At 51.8% G+C, this 19,512-nt stretch overlaps 1 protein-coding gene and 1 long non-coding RNA gene across 2 annotated transcripts; both read right to left on the reverse strand.

Moving 5' to 3' along the window:
• Positions 1-1,471: 1,471 nt before the first annotated feature.
• LOC144734894 (cytochrome P450 1A1-like) lies at positions 1,472-19,160 on the reverse strand. Its single transcript, XM_078617334.1, has 7 exons — positions 18,924-19,160; positions 13,498-14,526; positions 12,142-12,268; positions 9,994-10,083; positions 7,895-8,018; positions 7,362-7,448; positions 1,472-5,872 (listed from the first exon to the last, which is right to left on the reverse strand). Exons 2-7 carry the CDS (start codon positions 14,482-14,484, stop codon positions 5,587-5,589), a joined length of 1,701 nt encoding a protein of 566 aa, XP_078473460.1. The 5' UTR covers positions 14,485-14,526; positions 18,924-19,160; the 3' UTR covers positions 1,472-5,586.
• On the reverse strand, positions 6,487-7,354 carry LOC144734896 (uncharacterized). Its single transcript, XR_013588565.1, has 2 exons — positions 6,837-7,354; positions 6,487-6,715 (listed from the first exon to the last, which is right to left on the reverse strand). It is a non-coding gene; the product is annotated as an uncharacterized LOC144734896 (long non-coding RNA).
• Positions 19,161-19,512: the final 352 nt, after the last annotated feature.

Below are 19,512 nucleotides of genomic sequence, written 5' to 3' on the forward strand. Positions count from 1 at the left end.
TTGTTTATATTTATGCATTCACATTTCATTTGCATGTGTATTTACACGTGGTTTGGACCCCGTACAATCGATTCCGTGCATGAATCTTTAATTGCTGTGTTTGTAAGGTTTTTGTTGAGATGCTTCTTGCTGATATTACCAGAGTTCGTGACCTTCTGCTCATCCTGTCGCCAAAATAGACGTCGTTACTTTTAAACCTAAGATGCGCTCAAGTAGTAGAGTTTGATTCGAGACGACCAGTCTTGATTTTAAGCTTTCGTGACTGCAGAAATCCATACTCTTTGCGTCTTTCGGTAAAGTCACGTAGGTAGACAAAATAATAAAAGATAACGGACGTTTCGAACGCAAACGCAATAATAATAATCCAGCAATGGAACTGCTGAACCAGCGAGAGAGCTGTTACAACAAGGAGCTATCTAAGAGAGATGCACAGAGAGAGAGAGAGTGACAGACACAGAGAGTCGGAAATAACAGCTGACATAGGCAGGTAGGATGGAAACATCACAGTCAGTTAAGACTTTACCTGATTAATAACGCCCTTCCAATGGAAGATCTAATAGTTATGTGGAAACCCTCCCCGTAGAGGCGGTTCAATCCCGATTTGAAGCTTTCGTGACTGCAGGAATCCATACTCTTTGGTTCTTTCGGTAAAGTCGCGCCTGAGGACGGACCGCTTGTGTTGCGATCGAAACGTCGTGATCTTTTATTATTTTTTCTACCTTATGTGACTTTATCGAAAGAACCAGAAAGTATCGAGACAACCAGTTCGTCACACGCGATGTCGCGTCGGGCGTCGTCCGTCCCCTCTTCGCGCCACGTGGTTCCCCTCTCTCTCTCTCACTCCGTTGTCCTTCCGCTGTAACTTCCCAGCCTGCAGGCGGCAGCCGCCTCTCTGAATGCGTTTCTGACCGACCGCACGTCCACCGGCAGAGGATTGGAAACTCTCCTCTTCGGCGCAGGTGGAGTTTGCACGTTTGTCAACTTGGCCAACAATTGATAATAACGTTTTTGGGTTAGATCGCGTTATTCATTCATGTGTCGTAACCCTCCACCACCCGACACGGCCAATCAGCAAAAAAAGTGTCACGTTGACAAAAGACAAATAGTTCACTACTTTAGCCCACCGGTGTGTTGAAGAGTGAAACCACAACATTTACAATTTTTGAGTACGACGTTTCGCTGGTAATTGCATCCAGCGTCATCGGGCAATTCGCCCGATGATGCTGGAAAATGTTGTGGTTTCACTCTTCAACACACCGGTGGGCTAAAGTAGTGAACTATTTGTCTTTTGTCAACGTGACACTTTTTTGCTGATTGGCCGTGTCGGGTGGTGGAGGGTTACGACACATTTATGGATAACGCGATCTAACCCAAAAACTGTATTATGAATATTGGTCGCGAAAGCCTACGTGTTATATTGGCCAATAATGACAACGACAACAACATTAAACACCGCTTTTAGTTTCGTGAATAGACTTGTTTTTGTTTTATTTCATATAAACGCGAGTACATGTTACGGATTTCTGGTCAAGCCCTTGCTGGTACTTAAAATTACAGAACATACGATAAATTATGACTTAAACTTTGTACGAAATGGTGAATTAAAATACTTAAAACAAACAAACAAAAAACACCCGTTAAGACTTCCCATAGACAGTATTGCATAGTTCACAGATATAAGTTGATCATAATTTCCTTAACAGACGTAGAACCAACGTTTTGTGCATTCACATATATAAGCTCCATATTTTATATACTCTAGAGGAGCGGTTCTTAACCTGGGGTGCGTGCACTCCCTGGGGAGTGCGAGATTCCCTTTCTGGGGGCACGAGACACGGCCACATTTGTTTTTAGAAGTTAAGCCATCGCAAACACAAGTTAAAGACGGGCACGTAAGTTACAACTTTGTTTCATCAAACCCTATGGTTTGTTTTATTTACATTATACGTTTTTTTAAACGATCGAAAACCAAACGGGTGCAAAGGCTGCAGTAGAGGTTAAGACCAACAGCTCTAGATGCTACTGCTTTCAGTTTAATGTCACAAAAACAAACTTAAAACCCAAATCCACGAAATACTCATTACATTAATTGGGTCGATGCTAATTTGATAGGCACGTAACGAAGTGTGAGGAGTAAAAAAAAACAACGATTCGACATTCACGTGCACAATTCGAGTAAGAATCGTACGGTGCGAAAGAAGTTCAACGCACACACATACACGTGCATCTAAGAATCAATGTCATTTTTGTTCATCGGTGCTACTGACGGAATTAATGACGGGCAACGCGAACGAGACGAAGCAAACGAAGTCAATGCGAACGAGACGACACGAACAATCGGTTCTTGAGTGAGATTCGTGAGAATAGCATCACTGAGTTTGTTGGGGGTATGGTCGAGACACGGATCGGCAGTGAATCGCTCGGCGTCGATTCGGAATCGTCACTTGGACAACAATGACAACAACAACAATGACAACAACAACAGCAGCAGCAGCGGTGACTTCAATCCCAAGCCCTTGACTGTGATATTAAATTATTGACTCGATGCGAAGTCCTCGATTAACGCGTTTTGGCTATAACTCGGTTCTTCTACGGGGGAGCACTTTTAGCACAACGTGGAATTTGGCCCCCGTTATAACGCGAAATGTGCCCCCCCCCACCCGTTATAACGCAGAACATGCCCCCCAATTATAACGCGGAACAGGCGCCGGTGGTGCTCACCCGCCAACGCAGCAGCAGCGTCATCGCCAAATGATTTGCACAAACCCAAAAATCGCTCTTTCGAAATCGCCGCGTGACCAAGTTGCCTGCAACCGCTTTTTCCACACGTCAGAGGTCGCAACCGGGTACCTGATACCCGTACCCTACCCGATACCCGGCTACCCGTACCCGGCCAGGTACGGGTACCCGTTTGCGACCCTGGTGTGGCCGGGTACGGGTACGGGTAAGGAATCAAAACCCGTTTGCGACCTCTGCCACACGTTGCCCACGTTGGGTCGGCGAATGTGAGCAACGCGACGAAACACGTGGCCACGAACCCGTTGCCCTGATCGCGTGAGCGGTAATAAGCCGTTTGTCGCCACCAGGAATCAACTTGTTGCGTGCGACTGTTGAGCAATTTAGTTGCGCGCGACCTCAAGTTGCGCGCGACTGGATGGCCCAAATGTAAGGTCGGCTTTAGGCCTTAGCAGCTACCAGTTTAATCATGCTCGGAATTTTATGTTTTTTTTTATTTTTTTAAATATGTTTTCGTACAAAATTCCACAAACACGGCACCTAGTACCATATATACCCATTCTGGTAACACACACAAAGACAAAGACCCCCCATATAGCCTTACTAGACACTTGGGGGCAAGTGCTGTTGGCGAGCAGCTATGAAGGCCGGCACAAAGCATGATGTGTGTGGCCAGGACCACGCCCGGCCGCCTTTGTGTCAAACCCAGGTTACTGATGTTTACACAGCACGCCAGGCCCTTCTTTAAAGGCTGAGTCGACCTAGGCGAGGCCGACGAATTGATACACAGGACCTGTGCCGCTGATGTTATTTAGCCCTAACCTCGGGTTTGTGGAGCGCAGTGTGCGAATTGCTACGTCATTATTCACCGCCCCCTTTGACACACACACACACACACGAATACACACATACCTCTAGAATACACATTTTTCAAATAAAACCCCAACCCTCATTATTTGGTATAAAGTATTAATTACAAATGCACAGTGTGAGAATGAAAACAAGCTACATTCAATAAGGCGGTCTGGTTAGCGTAGGGGAGTAGGCCAAGTACCCTCTAAATGAGGAGGTCCTCTCGAGGAGGTCCTCTCGAGGAGGTCCTCTCGAGTAGGCCTCCTCGAGGAAGTCTCCTTGAGGAGGTCCTTCCGAGGTCTTTTCGAGGAGGTCCTCTCGAGTAGGCCTTCTCGAGGAGGTCCTCTCGAGGAGGTCCTCTCGAGTAGGCCTTCTCGAGGAGGTCGTCCTCTCGAGGAGGTCTCCTCGAGCAAGTCCTCTCGAGGTCCTCTCGAGGAGGTCCTATCGAGGAGGTCCTCTCGAGGAGGTCCTCTCGAGTAGGCCTCCTCGAGGAGGTAGTGCTCTGGAGGAGGTCCTCTCGAGTAGGCCTTCTCGAGGAGGTCGTCCTCTCGAGGAGGTCTCCTCGAGCAAGTCCTCTCGAGGTCCTCGCGAGGAGGTCCTGTCGAGGAGGCCCCCTCGAGAAGGTCCTCTCAAGGTCCTCTCGAGGAGGTCCTGTCGAGGAGGTCTCCTCGAGGAAGCCCTTGGAGCTCCCCTGGCAGAGCAACGCAATTGCAGGGCTGCGCCTCTACCCATACTTGTATTTTACATAAAGAAAATGAACTGCCTGGCGAGTACTCGTTGCACGCTTAGCCAGTCGCGTGCAATTCCAAAATAACAGTCACGGCAGCCAGTGTCACCATCACGGAGTCGTCACGCGACCTCCCAACTCGTCAAGGTGACACGAACACACGGGGTAGGGATGCGAGTCGCATGGTGGCTAACCACCACCAGCGTCATCATCATCATCATCATCAATATGAGCACCATCATCATCATCATCAATATCATCATCGTCAGCATCATGCACATCATCACAATCAATACCATCGAAGTCATTACCCTTCTAAGCATCATCACCACCACCATCATCATCCTCATCACTCCAAATATACACCACCATTATCCAAAACATCCATCATCAGCAGCAGCAGCATTATCATCATCAACATTAAAAAAATACACCTTCACCACCTCTACTCCCAATCCAAAATATCCAATGTCATCCACCAGCTTCAAAGATAACCTCCTCCACCATCACCATCTAGAATATCCACCACCACCATCATCATCCAGGGGAGATAAACTGACCACGACCACCTGGCGATCCTGCACAACACATTTCCTGATCGATTCCGGACCTGTCATAATTTCCGCACATGAATGACGCCGGCCAAGGCAACATCACTCGCACACAAAGCCAAACACTCCTCCAAGCCGCAAACAGCAGGCTGTTGGGGTGGGTGCTGTTAGCGAGCACCTATTAAGGCCGGCACGGCACACGCGAGCGGGTGGTGTTGCGAGCACCACGCCCGGCCGCATTTGTCTCCCCCGCCCAACCATCTTAGTGCTGATGTTCACACACCACACCAGATAATCTTTTTAAGGCTGAGTCGACCTAGGCGAGCAATAGGACCGCGCCTGATCGTCGTGGCTGGGAATCTGACGACAGCAGCGACCAAAACAGCAAGAGCCGCCGTCCACAGCTAAGCGATGGCGACGTCACCGCAGCGCTCGTGCCAGGCTAGGTGCACTTTGAGGACCGTCACGTGAAGTGTCAAAGGCCCAAGCTGCCCAAGGTGGTCACGGAAACAGACCGAGCCAACAAACACCCGCCGGACAAAGACAGAGATCGCCCGTGTAGCCGCAACAGACTGTCGGGACAAGTGCTGTTCGCGAGCACCTATGAAGGCGGGAGCGGCACACGTAGGGGGTGGGTGGTGAGTGGTCACCACCGCCCCAGCGCACACACGCACGCACGCACACACACACACGCGCACACACGCACGCAAGCGCACGTGCTCAACTCCGCGACTCGGCGAGCAGCAGGCACGTGCGGTGCTTGAGCGAGAGGCCGTACACGGCGGACATGTCGGGCGCTTGGCCGTCGGCCGTCCGGATCCGCAGGTGGTGCAGGAGGATGGAGAGGAAGAGGAAGAGCTCGGAGCGAGCCACCGCCTCGCCCATGCAGCGTCGCTTGCCCGTGCCGAAGGCGAGCAGGTTGGCGGAGCGCGTGCGGTCCACGGAGGACTGATCCTCGCTCAGGAAGCGCTCGGGACGGAAGGCGAACGGCTCGTCCCAGAGCTTGCTGCACGCAGAGGGAAGAGGGCGGTGATGATGAGCGCGTGTGTGTGTACGTGTGTACGTTGGACTTTCTTTCGCACCGTACGAGGTGCGGGGAAGGACAACACACTGCCCCCCAAATATATATTATAATTACGGCCTTGGACACTGATAACAATAAACTAAATAAATAATCGGCCAGTCGGCCCGCTCTCCTCCCCTACTTTGCGTGTCCGCCTCTCCACATATAAAAATAAATGAAAGTTGTGTTTATGTTTCGTTCACGCGTCCCATAAGCCACGCGACCGGCCCTGAGAGTTGCTTGTTACATCCCTCCTCTCCCTCCTCCTCCCCCTCCTCCTCCCTGCCCGACCCTCCTCCTCCTCTCTCTCTTTTTTTTACAATCAGAGGAAACAAGAAGATGCTCGGTGTAGTCGACACTTTGCTTCGTTCATCATTTAGTTTTTTTTCAATGATTTGCTTCATGTAAACCACCCCCCCCTCCCTTTTAAATGAAAGATTTAAGAAAATATTTCTCGCTCTGCTCTCCTTACACCTTCCCTCTCTCTCTCTACCCCCCTCTCTGCCCCCCCTCTCTCTCTCTCTCTACCCCCTCTCTTCCTACTCCATTTCGCTCTCTCTCTCTCGCTCGCTCTCTATTTTTTAAACTACGAGAAGTGCTGCATCTGCACGCAGCCCTTCTCGCGGTCCAACGGCCTCTGACGGGTAGCTCATATCTGCATGCAGAGCCTCCTCTCTCTCTGTCCCTCTGGGTGGTGGGGACTTCCATCTCGGCCTCCCTTCCCTCTCCCGCTCCTTCCCCCCATTGCATTGCATCATTAACACGTGGGGGCGAGATGTTAACTACCTCGCCTGGTATACAGGAGGTCGTCGGTTCAATCCCGACCCTGACGCCTGCTGCTGTATATTTGGAGTTTGCGTGTCTCTCTCTCTCATCATCATCACGGTGGCTAGGAGATGTTAACTACCTCGCCTGGTATACAGGACGTCGTCGGTTCAATCCCGACCCTGACGCCTGCTGCTGCTGTATATTTGGAGTTTGCGTCTCTCTGTGGTCGCGTGGATTTTTCTCCGGGTCCTCCGGGTTTTCCCCTCCGCGTTTAGAATCAGCATCACGCGTTTAGAGCGTTTGGCTGCTATACATTTCCACTCGATGAGCCCACTTCGTTCAGATATCGTTTGCGGTAAAGTCGTTTCTGAAAAATAGCTACAAAGCTCAAGTGGGCCTTACCTGGTAAAATAAGAAAAATAGTTTATCTTCTTGGTTCTTTCGGTAAAGTCACGTTATATTTTTATTATTTTATTATTTCCATTCTACGTGACTCTACCAAAAGAACCAAGAAGATGAATCCCTGCAGTCACGAAAGCTTTAAATCGAAAAATAGTTTAGTTTAGTTTAGACTCCCCCTCCCGTGGTGATGTAGCCAAGAGTAAGATAATTAATAATGATAATAAATGATCAACGTGTCCCGCTCATTGTGGCCACCACTCACCTGTCATGGTTCACCTGCCACTGGTTGATGAAGATGCAGGTGTCCTTGGGAATGAAGAATCCCTGCAGCACGGTGTCACGCGTGGTGCTGGAGAAGTGGAACACTCGGATTAGACAGGGTGGAGGTGGTGGTGGTGGACTGGTGGTGAGCGTAGTGCAGTGTGGCTCAGCGGGGAGGGGCGGAGTGAAGGCCTTCACCCAGCAGCGGATAGATCATGGCTTCAGAACATGATCTATCCGTTTGCGACCCTGGTGCGGCCGGGTACGGGTAGGCCGTGAGTCACTGGTGAGTAACCGTTTGTCACTCATTTCCCAACGTCTTGTCTCTTCTCAAAATTCAAGTTCCTAGAATCAACCCACCCGCGCCTGCAACGTGGCTTCATCCCAGAGGTCGCAATCAGGTACCCGATACCCGTACGGCCGGGTACGGGTACCCGTTTGCGACCCTGGTGCGGCCGGGTACGGGTAAGGAATCAAAACCCGTTTGCGACCTCTGCTTCAGAACCGGAGTTCCCGGAGAAAACCGGCGCTCACCTGTGTGGGATGGTGAATGGAACCACAGACGAGTGTCTCAGCACTTCCAGGATGAAGGCTTCCGTGAAGGGCAACTGGCGGCGGTCGTTGAGTGACGGTCGTCTCTGCCTGCCCACCACTGCGTCTGTCGGCATATCCCCACAGAGGAGCCCCACATTGCAATTGTGAGCGGTGCAGAGGAAGCATTGCGTGACCACAGCTGCGTGTGTCGTTATACCCCCCAAATGAACCCCACCGATGGCATTGCGTGACCACAGCTGCGTGTGTCGTTATACCCCCCAAATGAACCCCACCGATGGCATTGCGTGACCACAGCTGCTTGTGTCGTTATACCCCCCAAATGAACCCCACCGATGGCATTGCGTGACCACAACTGCGTGTGTCGTAATACCCCCCAAATGAACCCCACTGATGGCATTGCGTGACCACAACTGCGTGTGTCGTTATACCCCCTAAAGAACCCCCCGATGGCATTGCGTGACCACAACTGCTTGTGTCGTAATACCCCCTAAAGGAACCCCACTGATGGCATTGCGTGACCACAACTGCGTGTGTCGTTATACCCCCTAAAGAACCCCCCGATGGCATTGCGTGACCACAACTGCTTGTGTCGTAAGACCCCCTAAAGGAACCCCACTGATGGCATTGCGTGACCACAGCTGCGTGTGTCGTAATACCCCCCAAATGAACCCCACCGATGGCATTGCGTGACCACAACTGCGTGTGTCGTTATACCCCCCAAATGAACCCCATTGATGGCATTGCGTGACCACAACTGCGTGTGTCGTTATACCCCCCAAATGAACCCCATTTATGGCATTGCGTGACCACAACTGCTTGTGTCGTAATACCCCCTAAAGGAACCCCACTGATGGCATTGCGTGACCACAACTGCTTGTGTCGTAATACCCCCTAAATGAACCCCACCGATGGCATTGCGTGACCACAACTGCTTTTGTCGTAATACCCCCTAAAGGAACCCCATTGATGGCATTGCGTGACCACAACTGCTTGTGTCGTAATACCCCCTAAATGAACCCCACCGATGGCATTGCGTGACCACAACTGCTTTTGTCGTAATACCCCCTAAAGGAACCCCATTGATGGCATTGCGTGACCACAACTGCTTGTGTCGTAATACCCCCTAAAGGAACCCCACTTTGTAATTGTGGGCACAACTTAGAATATTGTGACGGTGCGAGGTGGCTGGCAGTGTGAAATAATGTAGTTTGATGCATTTCACATAAATAGTACACGGTGCTACGTAAAGGCTTTGCAGTGCATTTAAAATGTGCATGAAACATTGCGTTCACTTTGCCGATATTCCGGAGTTACATCTCAACCTGTGTCGCGTCACGTTGGTGCATTCTGCCCAACTCTAGCCACTGGTGATTGGTGGTGACGAATAGGATGGCGGTGGTGGTGAGTGGGTGGTGGTTGTGGTGAGTGGGTGGTGGTGGTGACGAATAGGTTGGTGGTGGTGAGTGGGTGGTGGTGGTGAGTGGTTGGTGGTGGTGGTGAGTGGTTGGTGGTGGTGGTGAGTGGGTGGTGGTGAGTGGTTGGTGGTGGTGGTGAGTGGTTGGTGGTATTGAGTGGTTGGTGGTGGTGATGAGTGGTTGGTGGTGGTGAGTGGTTGGTGGTGGTGGTGATTGGTTGGTGGTGGTGAGTGGGTGGTGGTGGTGGTGAGTGGTTGGTGGTGGTGAGTGGTTGCTGGTATTGAGTGGTTGGTGGTGGTGGTGAGTGGGTGGTGGTGGTGAGTTGTTGGTGGTGCTGGTGATTGGTTGGTGGTGGTGAGTGGGTGGTGGTGGTGAGTGGTTGGTGGTGGTGAGTGGTTGTTGGTGGTGGTGGTGGTTGGTGCTGGTGAGCAGTAGTGGTGAGTGGTGGTGAGCGGTAGTGGTAGTTAGTGGTGGTGAGTGGTTGGTGGTGGTGAGTGGTGGTGCTGAGCGGTAGTGGTGAGTGGTTGGTGGTGGTGAGCGGTAGTGGTGGTTGGTGGTGGTGAGTAGTTGGTGGTGGTGAGTGGTGGTGCTGAGCGGTAGTGGTGAGTGGTTGGTGGTGGTGAGCGGTACTGGTGGGTGTATAACCGCAGTGACGGCACTCACCAAGCTCCTGGTGGATGTGCTGCTGTATGTCCGGGTAGGCGGCGAGGTACAGCATGCTCCAGCTGAGTGTCGTGGAGATCGTGTCGAACCCTGCGACATGGCGAGCACAGACAGGGGTTCAGCGACATCGCCACGAGTGTGCAGGCGGTGCAACTGCACTGGAGCGGGGAGGGGGGCTGGGCTATGAATGACTTGCATCAGTGGACATGCCGATTCCCAGTGTTCGTGCTGAGATTATTCTCGTTCTAATTAATCACAGGTTGAGCTGGAGCCCTCTGTAGCTCATCCTAAAACGGCGTGAGAATTTAAATCGCTCACTCAGTCGCTCAAGGTCAAAGGTTGCTTCTAATCTGAACCTGCAATCTGATTAAACCTATCCTCCACATACTCTTTGTTTTTTCGGTAAAGTCACGTAGGTAAAAAATTTAAATAAATTTAATAAAATCACGACGTTTCGGAAGCAACACAAGCCTCCGTCATCAGGTGTAACCGCTCCAGTAAAATGGCTGTAGCAATGCTGTAGCAATTTATTTTAATTTTTTTACCTACGTGACTTTACCGAAAAAACCAAAGAGTATGAATCCTTGCAGTCACGAAAACTTAAAATCTAGAACTATCCTGCACACATCCCTATTCCCCACCTCCAAGCTGCCCAACCCTCTCCTCCACACATTCCTATTCCCCACCTCCAAGCTGCCCAACCCTCTCCTCCACACATCCCTATTCCTCACCTCCAATCTGCCCAACCCTCTCCTCCACACATTCCTATTCCCCACCTCCAATCTGCCCAACCCTCTCCTCCACACATCCCTATTCCTCACCTCCAATCTGCCCAACCCTCTCCTCCACACATTCCTATTCCCCACCTCCAATCTGCCCAACCCTCTCCTCCACACATCCCTATTCCCCACCTCCAATCTGCCCAACCCTCTCCTCCACACATCCCTATTCCTCACCTCCAAGCTGCCCAACCCTCTCCTCCACACATCCCTATTCCTCACCTCCAAGCTGCCCAACCCTCTCCTCCACACATCCCTATTCCTCACCTCCAAGCTGCCCAACCCTCTCCTCCACACATCCCTATTCCTCACCTCCAAGCTGCCCAACCCTCTCCTCCACACATTCCTATTCCCCACCTCCAATCTGCCCAACCCTCTCCTCCACACATTCCTATTCCTCACCTCCAATCTGCCCAACCCTCTCCTCCACACATTCCTATTCCTCACCTCCAATCTGCCCAACCCTCTCCTCCACACATCCCTATTCCCCACCTCCAATCTGCCCAACCCTCTCCTCCACACATTCCTATTCCCCACCTCCAATCTGCCCAACCCTCTCCTCCACACATTCCTATTCCTCACCTCCAATCTGCCCAACCCTCTCCTCCACACATTCCTATTCCCCACCTCCAAGCTGCTAACCCTACCACCTCTCAATGTTTCATTCCATACACGCAGTGTTAACGACACGAGATGTGTTGAGTTTGTTGTTGATGATGTTGTTGATGATGTTGCTGTTCGTGTTGTTGATGATGTTGTTGTTGATGATGTTGTTGATGATGTTGTTGTTCATGTTGTTGTTGATGATGTTGTTGTTGATGATGATGTTGTTCATGTTGTTGTTGATGATGATGTTGTTCATGTTGTTGTTGATGATGTTGTTGTTGATGATGTTGTTGATGATGTTGTTGTTCATGTTGTTGTTGATGATGTTGTTGTTGATGATGATGTTGTTCATGTTGTTGTTGATGATGATGTTGTTCATGTTGTTGTTGATGATGATGTTGTTCATGTTGTTGTTGATGATGTTGTTGTTGATGATGATGTTGTTCTTGATGATGATGTTGTTCATGTTGTTGTTGATGATGTTGTTGTTGATGATGATGTTGTTCATGTTGTTGTTGATGATGATGTTGTTCATGTTGTTGTTGATGATGATGATGTTGTTGATGATGATGTTGTTGTTGATGATGTTGCTGTTCGTGTTGTTGATGATGTTGTTGTTCATGTTGTTGTTGATGATGTTGTTGATGATGTTGCTGTTCGTGTTGTTGATTATGTTGTTGATGATGATGTTGTTGTTGATTATGTTGCTGCTGCTGCTATCCTTCAACGAAACCTCCACGCCAGGTGGCACCCTCTCGCTCACCGGCTCCCAAGAAGTCCGACACGATGGAAGACACCTTGTCCAGCGGAAACTCCACGTTCCCGTTCTCGTCGAACTTGGAGTCATGGCTGAGCGAGATGAGCCAGCTGGTGACGTCAGTCACGTTGCTCTGCGGTCACGTGACGACATCGGGCGACCGCGTTAACATTTCGAAAAGCATCCTCGAGGTCCATTTTCATTTTTGTTTATCCTTTTATTTTTGCTTCGGTTCGCAAGATTTCGCGCTGTATCGTGCGGGTATCACCTATTGCTATCCAAAATTCGCCACACTTGCCGCGGTTCGAATTCACACTCTGCAATGCGGGCTATGCAGTCGGGCGTGGGACAGCATTGCGTACTGCGTGTGTACTTTGTATGCGTCCTGTGTGTGTGTACTGCGTGTGTACTGTTTGTGCACTGTGTGTGTTCTGTGTGCGCTACTCGGCAGGCAGCTCTACCGCGTAGAGTGAGGGTGGTGGTGGGACACACACACACACCTGCATTGCTATTATTCTTATTTTGTGTAAAGGATTGGAGGGTCATAAAATATCAGCGAGACGGAAGGGAGAGGGGACAGCACGCGTGGAGTGTTGACTCCGGCGAGGAATGAGGGGGTGGGGGGGGAACGCGCCTGTCAGAGCAAGCGTCGGGGACATCGCACATTGGCCGCTGTGGAAGCGCACGCGGGGTTTGCTCAAGGCGAGCGATGGTCGGTGTGCACTCGGGGGCGACCACGTGGCCTGTCGAAGGCCCCTCGACTGGAGTTTCACGGGACAGACCCAGCAGGTGCCATAGGGTCGGCTGACTGAGGTGGCTGGTACATGCGCCAACTGTGCCAATTTGCTGCGGTTTTAGCCGCCCGGCGCTCCGCTCGTTGTTGTGAGCGTCGCCTCTCTTGCCCCCCGCTGTGGCTGGAGGGGCGACTGCCTCCAACTGCCCCAGTAGCGTCCCTCGCAAGCCTCTTCCACAGAGGCCGATCTTGACACCGCTGGTAACCGGTCGTCGGCAAGTCCACTCAGCTCCATGTTTTTTTCTGTGCCACATCACTCCGTCTCGTCTCTAGCCCGTGCCGCGCGAGTTTTTGTTTTCCCGAATTCGGTAAAAAAAACCCCACAAGACTCAACATTTCAAGAGCCACAATGCGACCGTGCGGCGAATACGAGACGGCGGTGAGCCCTTGATAAAGAACGTTCACGAAGCTGCACGCCCCTTCAAAGTGCCGAACGGAGCCGGCAAAGTTGCACAACCCACCCCCCCCTCCCCCGACTACTTAGTTCCAAACAAAAGCTGTTTGGCCGCACGCGGTGGCTACATCACCTCTCTGCCTCACCACCCACCCACCCCCCCCCCACGGCTCACCTTGTCGTGGCTGCTGTGGTGCTCGGACACGCGGCGCCTGATGAACTCGGAGAAGCGATGGTTGAGCGCCGTGAAGCGCCGCATGCTGCTCCTGCACGAGGGCAGCAGCAGGCGCGCCGCCGGCACGAAGTCGCCGATGTTGCCGGCCGCCGTCACCTTCACGAAGTCGTGGGCCAGCGCCACGATGCCCGCGAGCTCCTCGTCGTCGTGCGCGTACCGCGTGCCAAAGAGCAGCGCGGTGATCACGTTCGCCACGGCGAGCGCCAGCGGCTGCACGGCATCGAACCCGGGTTTCGTGGTCGTCGGCTGTTGCCCGTCGCCGGTGGTGGTGGCGGTGCCGGCAACGGCCTTGCTGCCCTCCAGGAAGATCTGCACGAGCTCCGTGGCTTCGGACGCGGTGTGCTCTTCCAAAGCGCACATCGACGCCGACGCCGTCGAGGTTCCCGTCGACGGCCGCACCTCCTCTTCAGAGAAGGCCCTCAGTGCACCCTGCGCCATCCTCTTGTGGGCCTTCCACGCGGGCCCGTACGTGCTGTTGAACGCCAGACTCAGGCCGTTCCCCACGATCGAGAAGGACTCGAACTTTGGCCGCCCGGCGAAGCTGTCGCCTTGGCGCACGAGCGCCTGTCTGATGGTCTCCAGGCCGCTGAGCACCACCACGGGACGCGAGCCGATCTGTATCTTCATGACGTCGCCGTAGACTTTGCTCCAGCGAGCCAGCGTCACGTGGGGAGCGCTGCCCAGCTCCATGGCGTTTCCGACGAAGGGCCATGCGAACGGGCCGCGCGGAGTCGGGTAGGATGACGGTGGCGGCGTCGATGACGACGACGAAGACGACGTGGACGATCGCTTCTTCTGTAGGGCGGCGAGCGCCAGAAAGACGGCGGAGAGGATGAGGAGGAAGACCTGCACCGTGATGGGCCACACGCCGTGGTGCTGTTGAGGCTGGTGGACCATTTGATCCTCTGAGAGGTTTGGGTCCGACATGGCGAGGTTTTTGTCTTGCCCGAGGGGTGATACCGGTGCGGACTGTGTGTGTGTGTAAGGGTTGGGTGATACACACACGCACACACAGACACGCAGACAGACATGCACAAGGCACACACAGACAGACATCCACAAGGCACACACAGAGGTTCACACACACAACATCCGAGACAAAGACATACACATAACACCCAGACACAAATACGCATACATACATACATGGACACACACACACGCGGGTACACAAAGACAGACAGACACACAGAAACACACGCGTTAGGAGCATGGTCGATATTAATCATCATTTAATATAAGCTATTTAAATAGCAATGACCTCACACACGCACGCACGCATGCACACTCCCATAGCTGCGGATAGTTCCTTCAGAGCACAACCGCTGCGGGATTACCACAACGTGGTAACCGATTTATTGCCCAGAGAGTGATTAGGCGCTGAGTTGTCACCCGTAACGGGCTAGTGTTAGGGCTAGGGATACGGCTCGTGTTAGAGCTAATGCTAGGGCTATTGCTAGGGCTATTGCTAGGGCTAATGCTAGGTATATTGCTATGGCTATTGCTAGGGCTAATGCTAGGGCTATTGCTAGGGCTAATGCTAGGGCTAATGCTAGGGTGAATGCTGGGCTAATGCTAGGGCTAATGCTAGGGCTATTGCTATGGCTATTGCTAGGGCTATTGCTAGGGCTATTGCTAGGGCTAATGCTAGGGTGAATGCTAGGGTGAATGCTGGGCTAATGCTAGGGCTAATGCTAGGTATATTGCTATGGCTATTGCTAGGGCTATTGCTAGGGCTATTGCTAGGGCTAATGCTAGGGCTAATGATAAGGCTATTGACAGGGCTATTGCTAGGGCTATTGCTAGGGCTATTGCTAGGGCTAATGCTAGGGCTATTACTAGGTCTATTGCTAGGGCTATTGCTGGGCTAATGCTGGGCTAATGCTAGGGATAATGATAAGGATATTGGCAGGGCTATTGCTAGACCACCGCTGTGTTTTGTAGGCGACCAACACGAAACTCTCGCACGTGCGGACCTATTTTTGTGAATGGAAATCGATGGCAGTGAATGAGCAGGAAGTGGCTATAACCGCTACGCCCTCGTAAATCTCTTGACATGCTTACACATATCTCGGCTTGTGAATGTCGATAATGATATACATGCCATTTGCGCCACGTCATTATGCACATTAAAACATATTTCTGTCCGCATACCGCAACGTACTAAACAGCCCCGCCGAGTTTATAACTCCTTGCGGCTAGGCGATGAAAACAATGGGTTTTTTTATTATTATTATTAAACGATTAGACAAAGGCGAATATCCACCTCCAACAGCACGTGGGGCAAGTGCTGTTCGCGAGCGAAGTTCCCGTCACGTAGCGAGCACCAATTTATAGTCGGATCGGGTATTCGTGAGTGAGAGTGTTGTGGCCGGAAAAAAAACCTAACCAAGCCACGCCCGGCCGGCCGGCCGCCTTTGTCTCTCCGCAGCAGTTGTCGATATCGATGCGTTTCACGGCGCCCTGGCTTAAATCGTGTCCGGCCGAGTTCGCCTGTTCACGCATTCGCCACTGACGGCGATTGAACGGGTTCGTAGCGCAGGGCTCTCACCACCGCCCCACCCCCCCCTCCTCCTCCTCCACCTCCGTTGAACAATTTAAACGCAATCAAGGCAAAGGTCACCCGGATAGCCTCCGCTAGGCGTTTGGGGCAAGGGCTGCTAGCGAGCAGCTACGAAGGGCTGGCGCGGCGCACGAGAGCGTGGCCAGAAACCCCAGCGGCGATGATTACAGAGCGTCCTGAGCTCAATGCTGAGTCGACCTAGGGGTGGCTCAAACACCAGTTGGGATCATCGTCACTGGCGTTGGTGGTGGCCGTGATCCGGGAATCGAACTCGCGCGCTAACCGCTGCACCACCGCTCCCCACTGACATCGACGCACAGCTCACGAAACACGCTCCACCAAAGCCGCCAGAACCACAGCGTGCAACAAAGACAAAGACTCCCACCACCACCGTGTAGCCTTAACAGACTGCAGGGGCAAGTGCTGCTAGCGAGTAGCACCTATGAAGGTCGGCCACGGGTGGCCAACACCACGCTCAGCCGCCTTTGTCTCCAGGTTACTAATCTGAGGCTGAGTCGACCTAGGGGAGGCCCAGAACCGGTTCAGATAATCGTCGCCGGTGTAACGCGCACATGTACAGCCCCGCGCCGTCGCTCCACTGCGGGACGAGGGCCTCCTCCGTACTTCGTGCGCGGTGGTCATCCTCACCATACTTCACCACGGGAGCACAGAAGTACGGTACAACAATGAATGCCGCTGCATCAGTGCCGGATTATCCTCGTAGCAAAAGTCGCTACGTATGTAGTAGCTACTACACGTGTAGTAGCTACTACACGTGTAGTAGCTACTACACGTGTAGTAGCTACGGACCCCGCACTTTCAAGGGCCCCCGCGCTAAATGCTTTCAAGCTCTCAATTTTGGGTTCAGCGATTCTGCACTTGCTCTATTACTATAGTGCTATACCGCCTTCAACTTTTACGAACGACTGGGTGTTTTAAAATTAGCGATTTGTCATATTACCTGGCTGTATAGCAAATAAAAAAAATACGACTGATTTACTATGCAAGTTAAAAAATTGTGTTTTAATATTCATGTTTTTTTTTATTTAGGGCCCCTTTGTAGCATCATATGCTACAGGTCCCGCACTAGCTTCATCCGGCACTGTGCTGCACCTCTCTGCTGCCCACAGCGTAGCACAACAGTAGCGGCAGTAGCCTGGAGCACCAGTTATTCAGACGTTTTAGCGAACGGCTGTCGCCCATCCAGACACTCTTCCATCAGAGCTCGACGCTCTGCGTAGATCGGACCAACATTTTTCGCCAATGAACGCGATCGTGTCGCATCGGTAGCCACAGCAGCGGCAGCATAATCACACATGGCTGAACGTAACTCCCCTACCACACCCGACCCCCTCGATGCGCTGTGAACAAGGGTCATTAGCCGAAACGTCGCCAGTTATTGACTTCCCCCGCCCCCCCGTTTGAGGCTGCAGCGTCGGGATCGCATTTTTATTTTTCGTTTCAAGGCTGCGGATATTTTTTTTTGCAACTTGGATATTTTAGAGACGGTTCTGCACAATAATTGAATCACCGCGCAGGATATGACCACGTAGTATAACGATAATCATCATGATCGTTTCTGTGCACGGTATTGCCATCTAACCAACCGCTAACCGCGAAGCGTTTGTTTGAAATGAGCCTAGCTCTGCTGATGGGACCCAGGAAATCGAAACCTGTGCAGAGTTTGTTTTGTTCTCGCTTAAAGCAAATATCTGCCGGATAACATCGAGCACAATCAACAACACGAGTGACGTGGGCTTAAACGCAAGCCCGACTCTGCTGATGAGACACTTGAACGCCGAAACGGGTCCGTGGCTTTTAGCAGATGCTGCTGGATAATAAACAAGCAAAGAAGCCTGCACGATGGACTAACGCGCGGCATGCTGCTTCACATAATTTTAACACGCGATTTGGGCTTTCGTGGCCAAAATAATATCCATAACAGAGTGTTTTTTTCTGGGTTAGATCGCGTAAATATATAAACGTGTCGTTAAACCCGCCACCGCCAATTGGTAAGGTTTGTCATGTCGACAAAATGTGGACAATTCGTTACTAGTACGACACAACGGTGTGTTGAAGAGCGAATCCACAACATTTACAATCTGAGTACCAGTTACTAGTACGGTACACCGGTGTGTTGGAGAGAAAAAAACCCACTACAGCATTTCACAATTGGAGTACGATCTTGTTTCACGTCGCCGTGTTGACACACGCTCGGATTTTAGTTGCAGACGGAGAATAGCGGCATTGCAGGGCTGCCCCTTTATCCGTGGCGAGCTTGCCACTTTGGTGTGGGATGTCTTACAGGATCTATGGGTAGCCAGGTCGATCTCTCTTGCGAATGTGACTCTCAACAATCTCTGGTTCAGTTTCGATTTCTGACCTGATAAAAAAATATATATATTTTTTTCTTCTTCTTGGTTCTTTCGGTAAAGTAACGTAGAAGGGAAATAATAAAATAATAAAAAAAAACATAATAAAATACAATTCTCACGACGTTTCGGCCACAACGCAAGCAGCCGTCCTCAGGTGAAGAACAGGTCTGCTTGCGTTGTGGCCGAAACGTCGTGAGAATTGTATTTGATTATGTTTTATTTTTATTATTTCGCTTCTACGTGACTTTACCGAAAGAACCAAGAAGATGAATCCCTGCAGTCACTTAAAGCTTTAAATCGAAACTATATATCTGTTAAACCCCACGTGCCGCAACACACACACACATAACGCACGTAACATGTACGCGCGTTTAAAAAACAACTCAAACAGGACTCCCCCCCCTAATCGCTTGCGTTCAGTCGCTCACCTGCAGTTAGATCCAGGTGAGCGCGAGACGTGGGAGGGGATGGACTGGGAGGGGTGCAGGAAACCGCTTTTGTCGGGTCCGCCTCGCCCCCGATGTCGCGTGCGAAGACTCGCAGTTTGCGCGCTCCGATCGCACACGACGCCTGTTGCACTCACGCACGCGACACGCGGCACGCACACGCACACACACAGCGAGAGAGAGAGAGGTGGGAGGGGAGATGAGAGAGAGAGAGAGCGACAGTGCCTGAACCAGCGCGCGCGGGACGCGGTTATATAGCCGCTTTTGGTGGGGTGGCCGATGGCGTTCATTGGTTATGGAAGAGGTGGGCAGAGGGGGGTGGTGGGGTGGGAGTTGGTGGAGGGGGGTGATGTGATGTGTGTGTGCGTGTGTCGTGGGTGGGGGAGCGGTGGGTGTAGTGGTTGGCACACTTCGCTACGAAAACCGGTGACGCGAGGTCGATTGCCGCTCACGGCCAACACCAAGTGACGATTTATCTGAAACGGTCGTCGCCCTCGCCTAGGTCGACTCAGCCACGAATGAGTAACCTGGTGGTGGTGAGTACACGTCGCCACTGGGGAAGACAAAGGCG

This window comes from Lampetra planeri, chromosome 53 (assembly GCF_965212315.1).
Source record: "Lampetra planeri chromosome 53, kcLamPlan1.2.h2, whole genome shotgun sequence".
NCBI lineage: Eukaryota > Metazoa > Chordata > Hyperoartia > Petromyzontiformes > Petromyzontidae > Lampetra > Lampetra planeri.

What these genes read in the sequence shown, in the direction of transcription:
- LOC144734894 (XM_078617334.1), bottom strand. Translation starts at nt 14,484, where the DNA reads ATGTCGGACCCAAACCTCTCAGAGGATCAAATGGTCCACCAGCCTCAA. An exon ending in GCACATCCACCAGGAGCTTG is followed by an intron (nt 8,019 to 9,993) that starts GTGAGTGCCGTC and finishes ATATGCCGACAG; the next exon opens with ACGCAGTGGTGGGCAGGCAG. An exon ending in TGGCAGGTGAACCATGACAG is followed by an intron (nt 5,873 to 7,361) that starts GTGAGTGGTGGC and finishes CTCTGCGTGCAG; the next exon opens with CAAGCTCTGGGACGAGCCGT.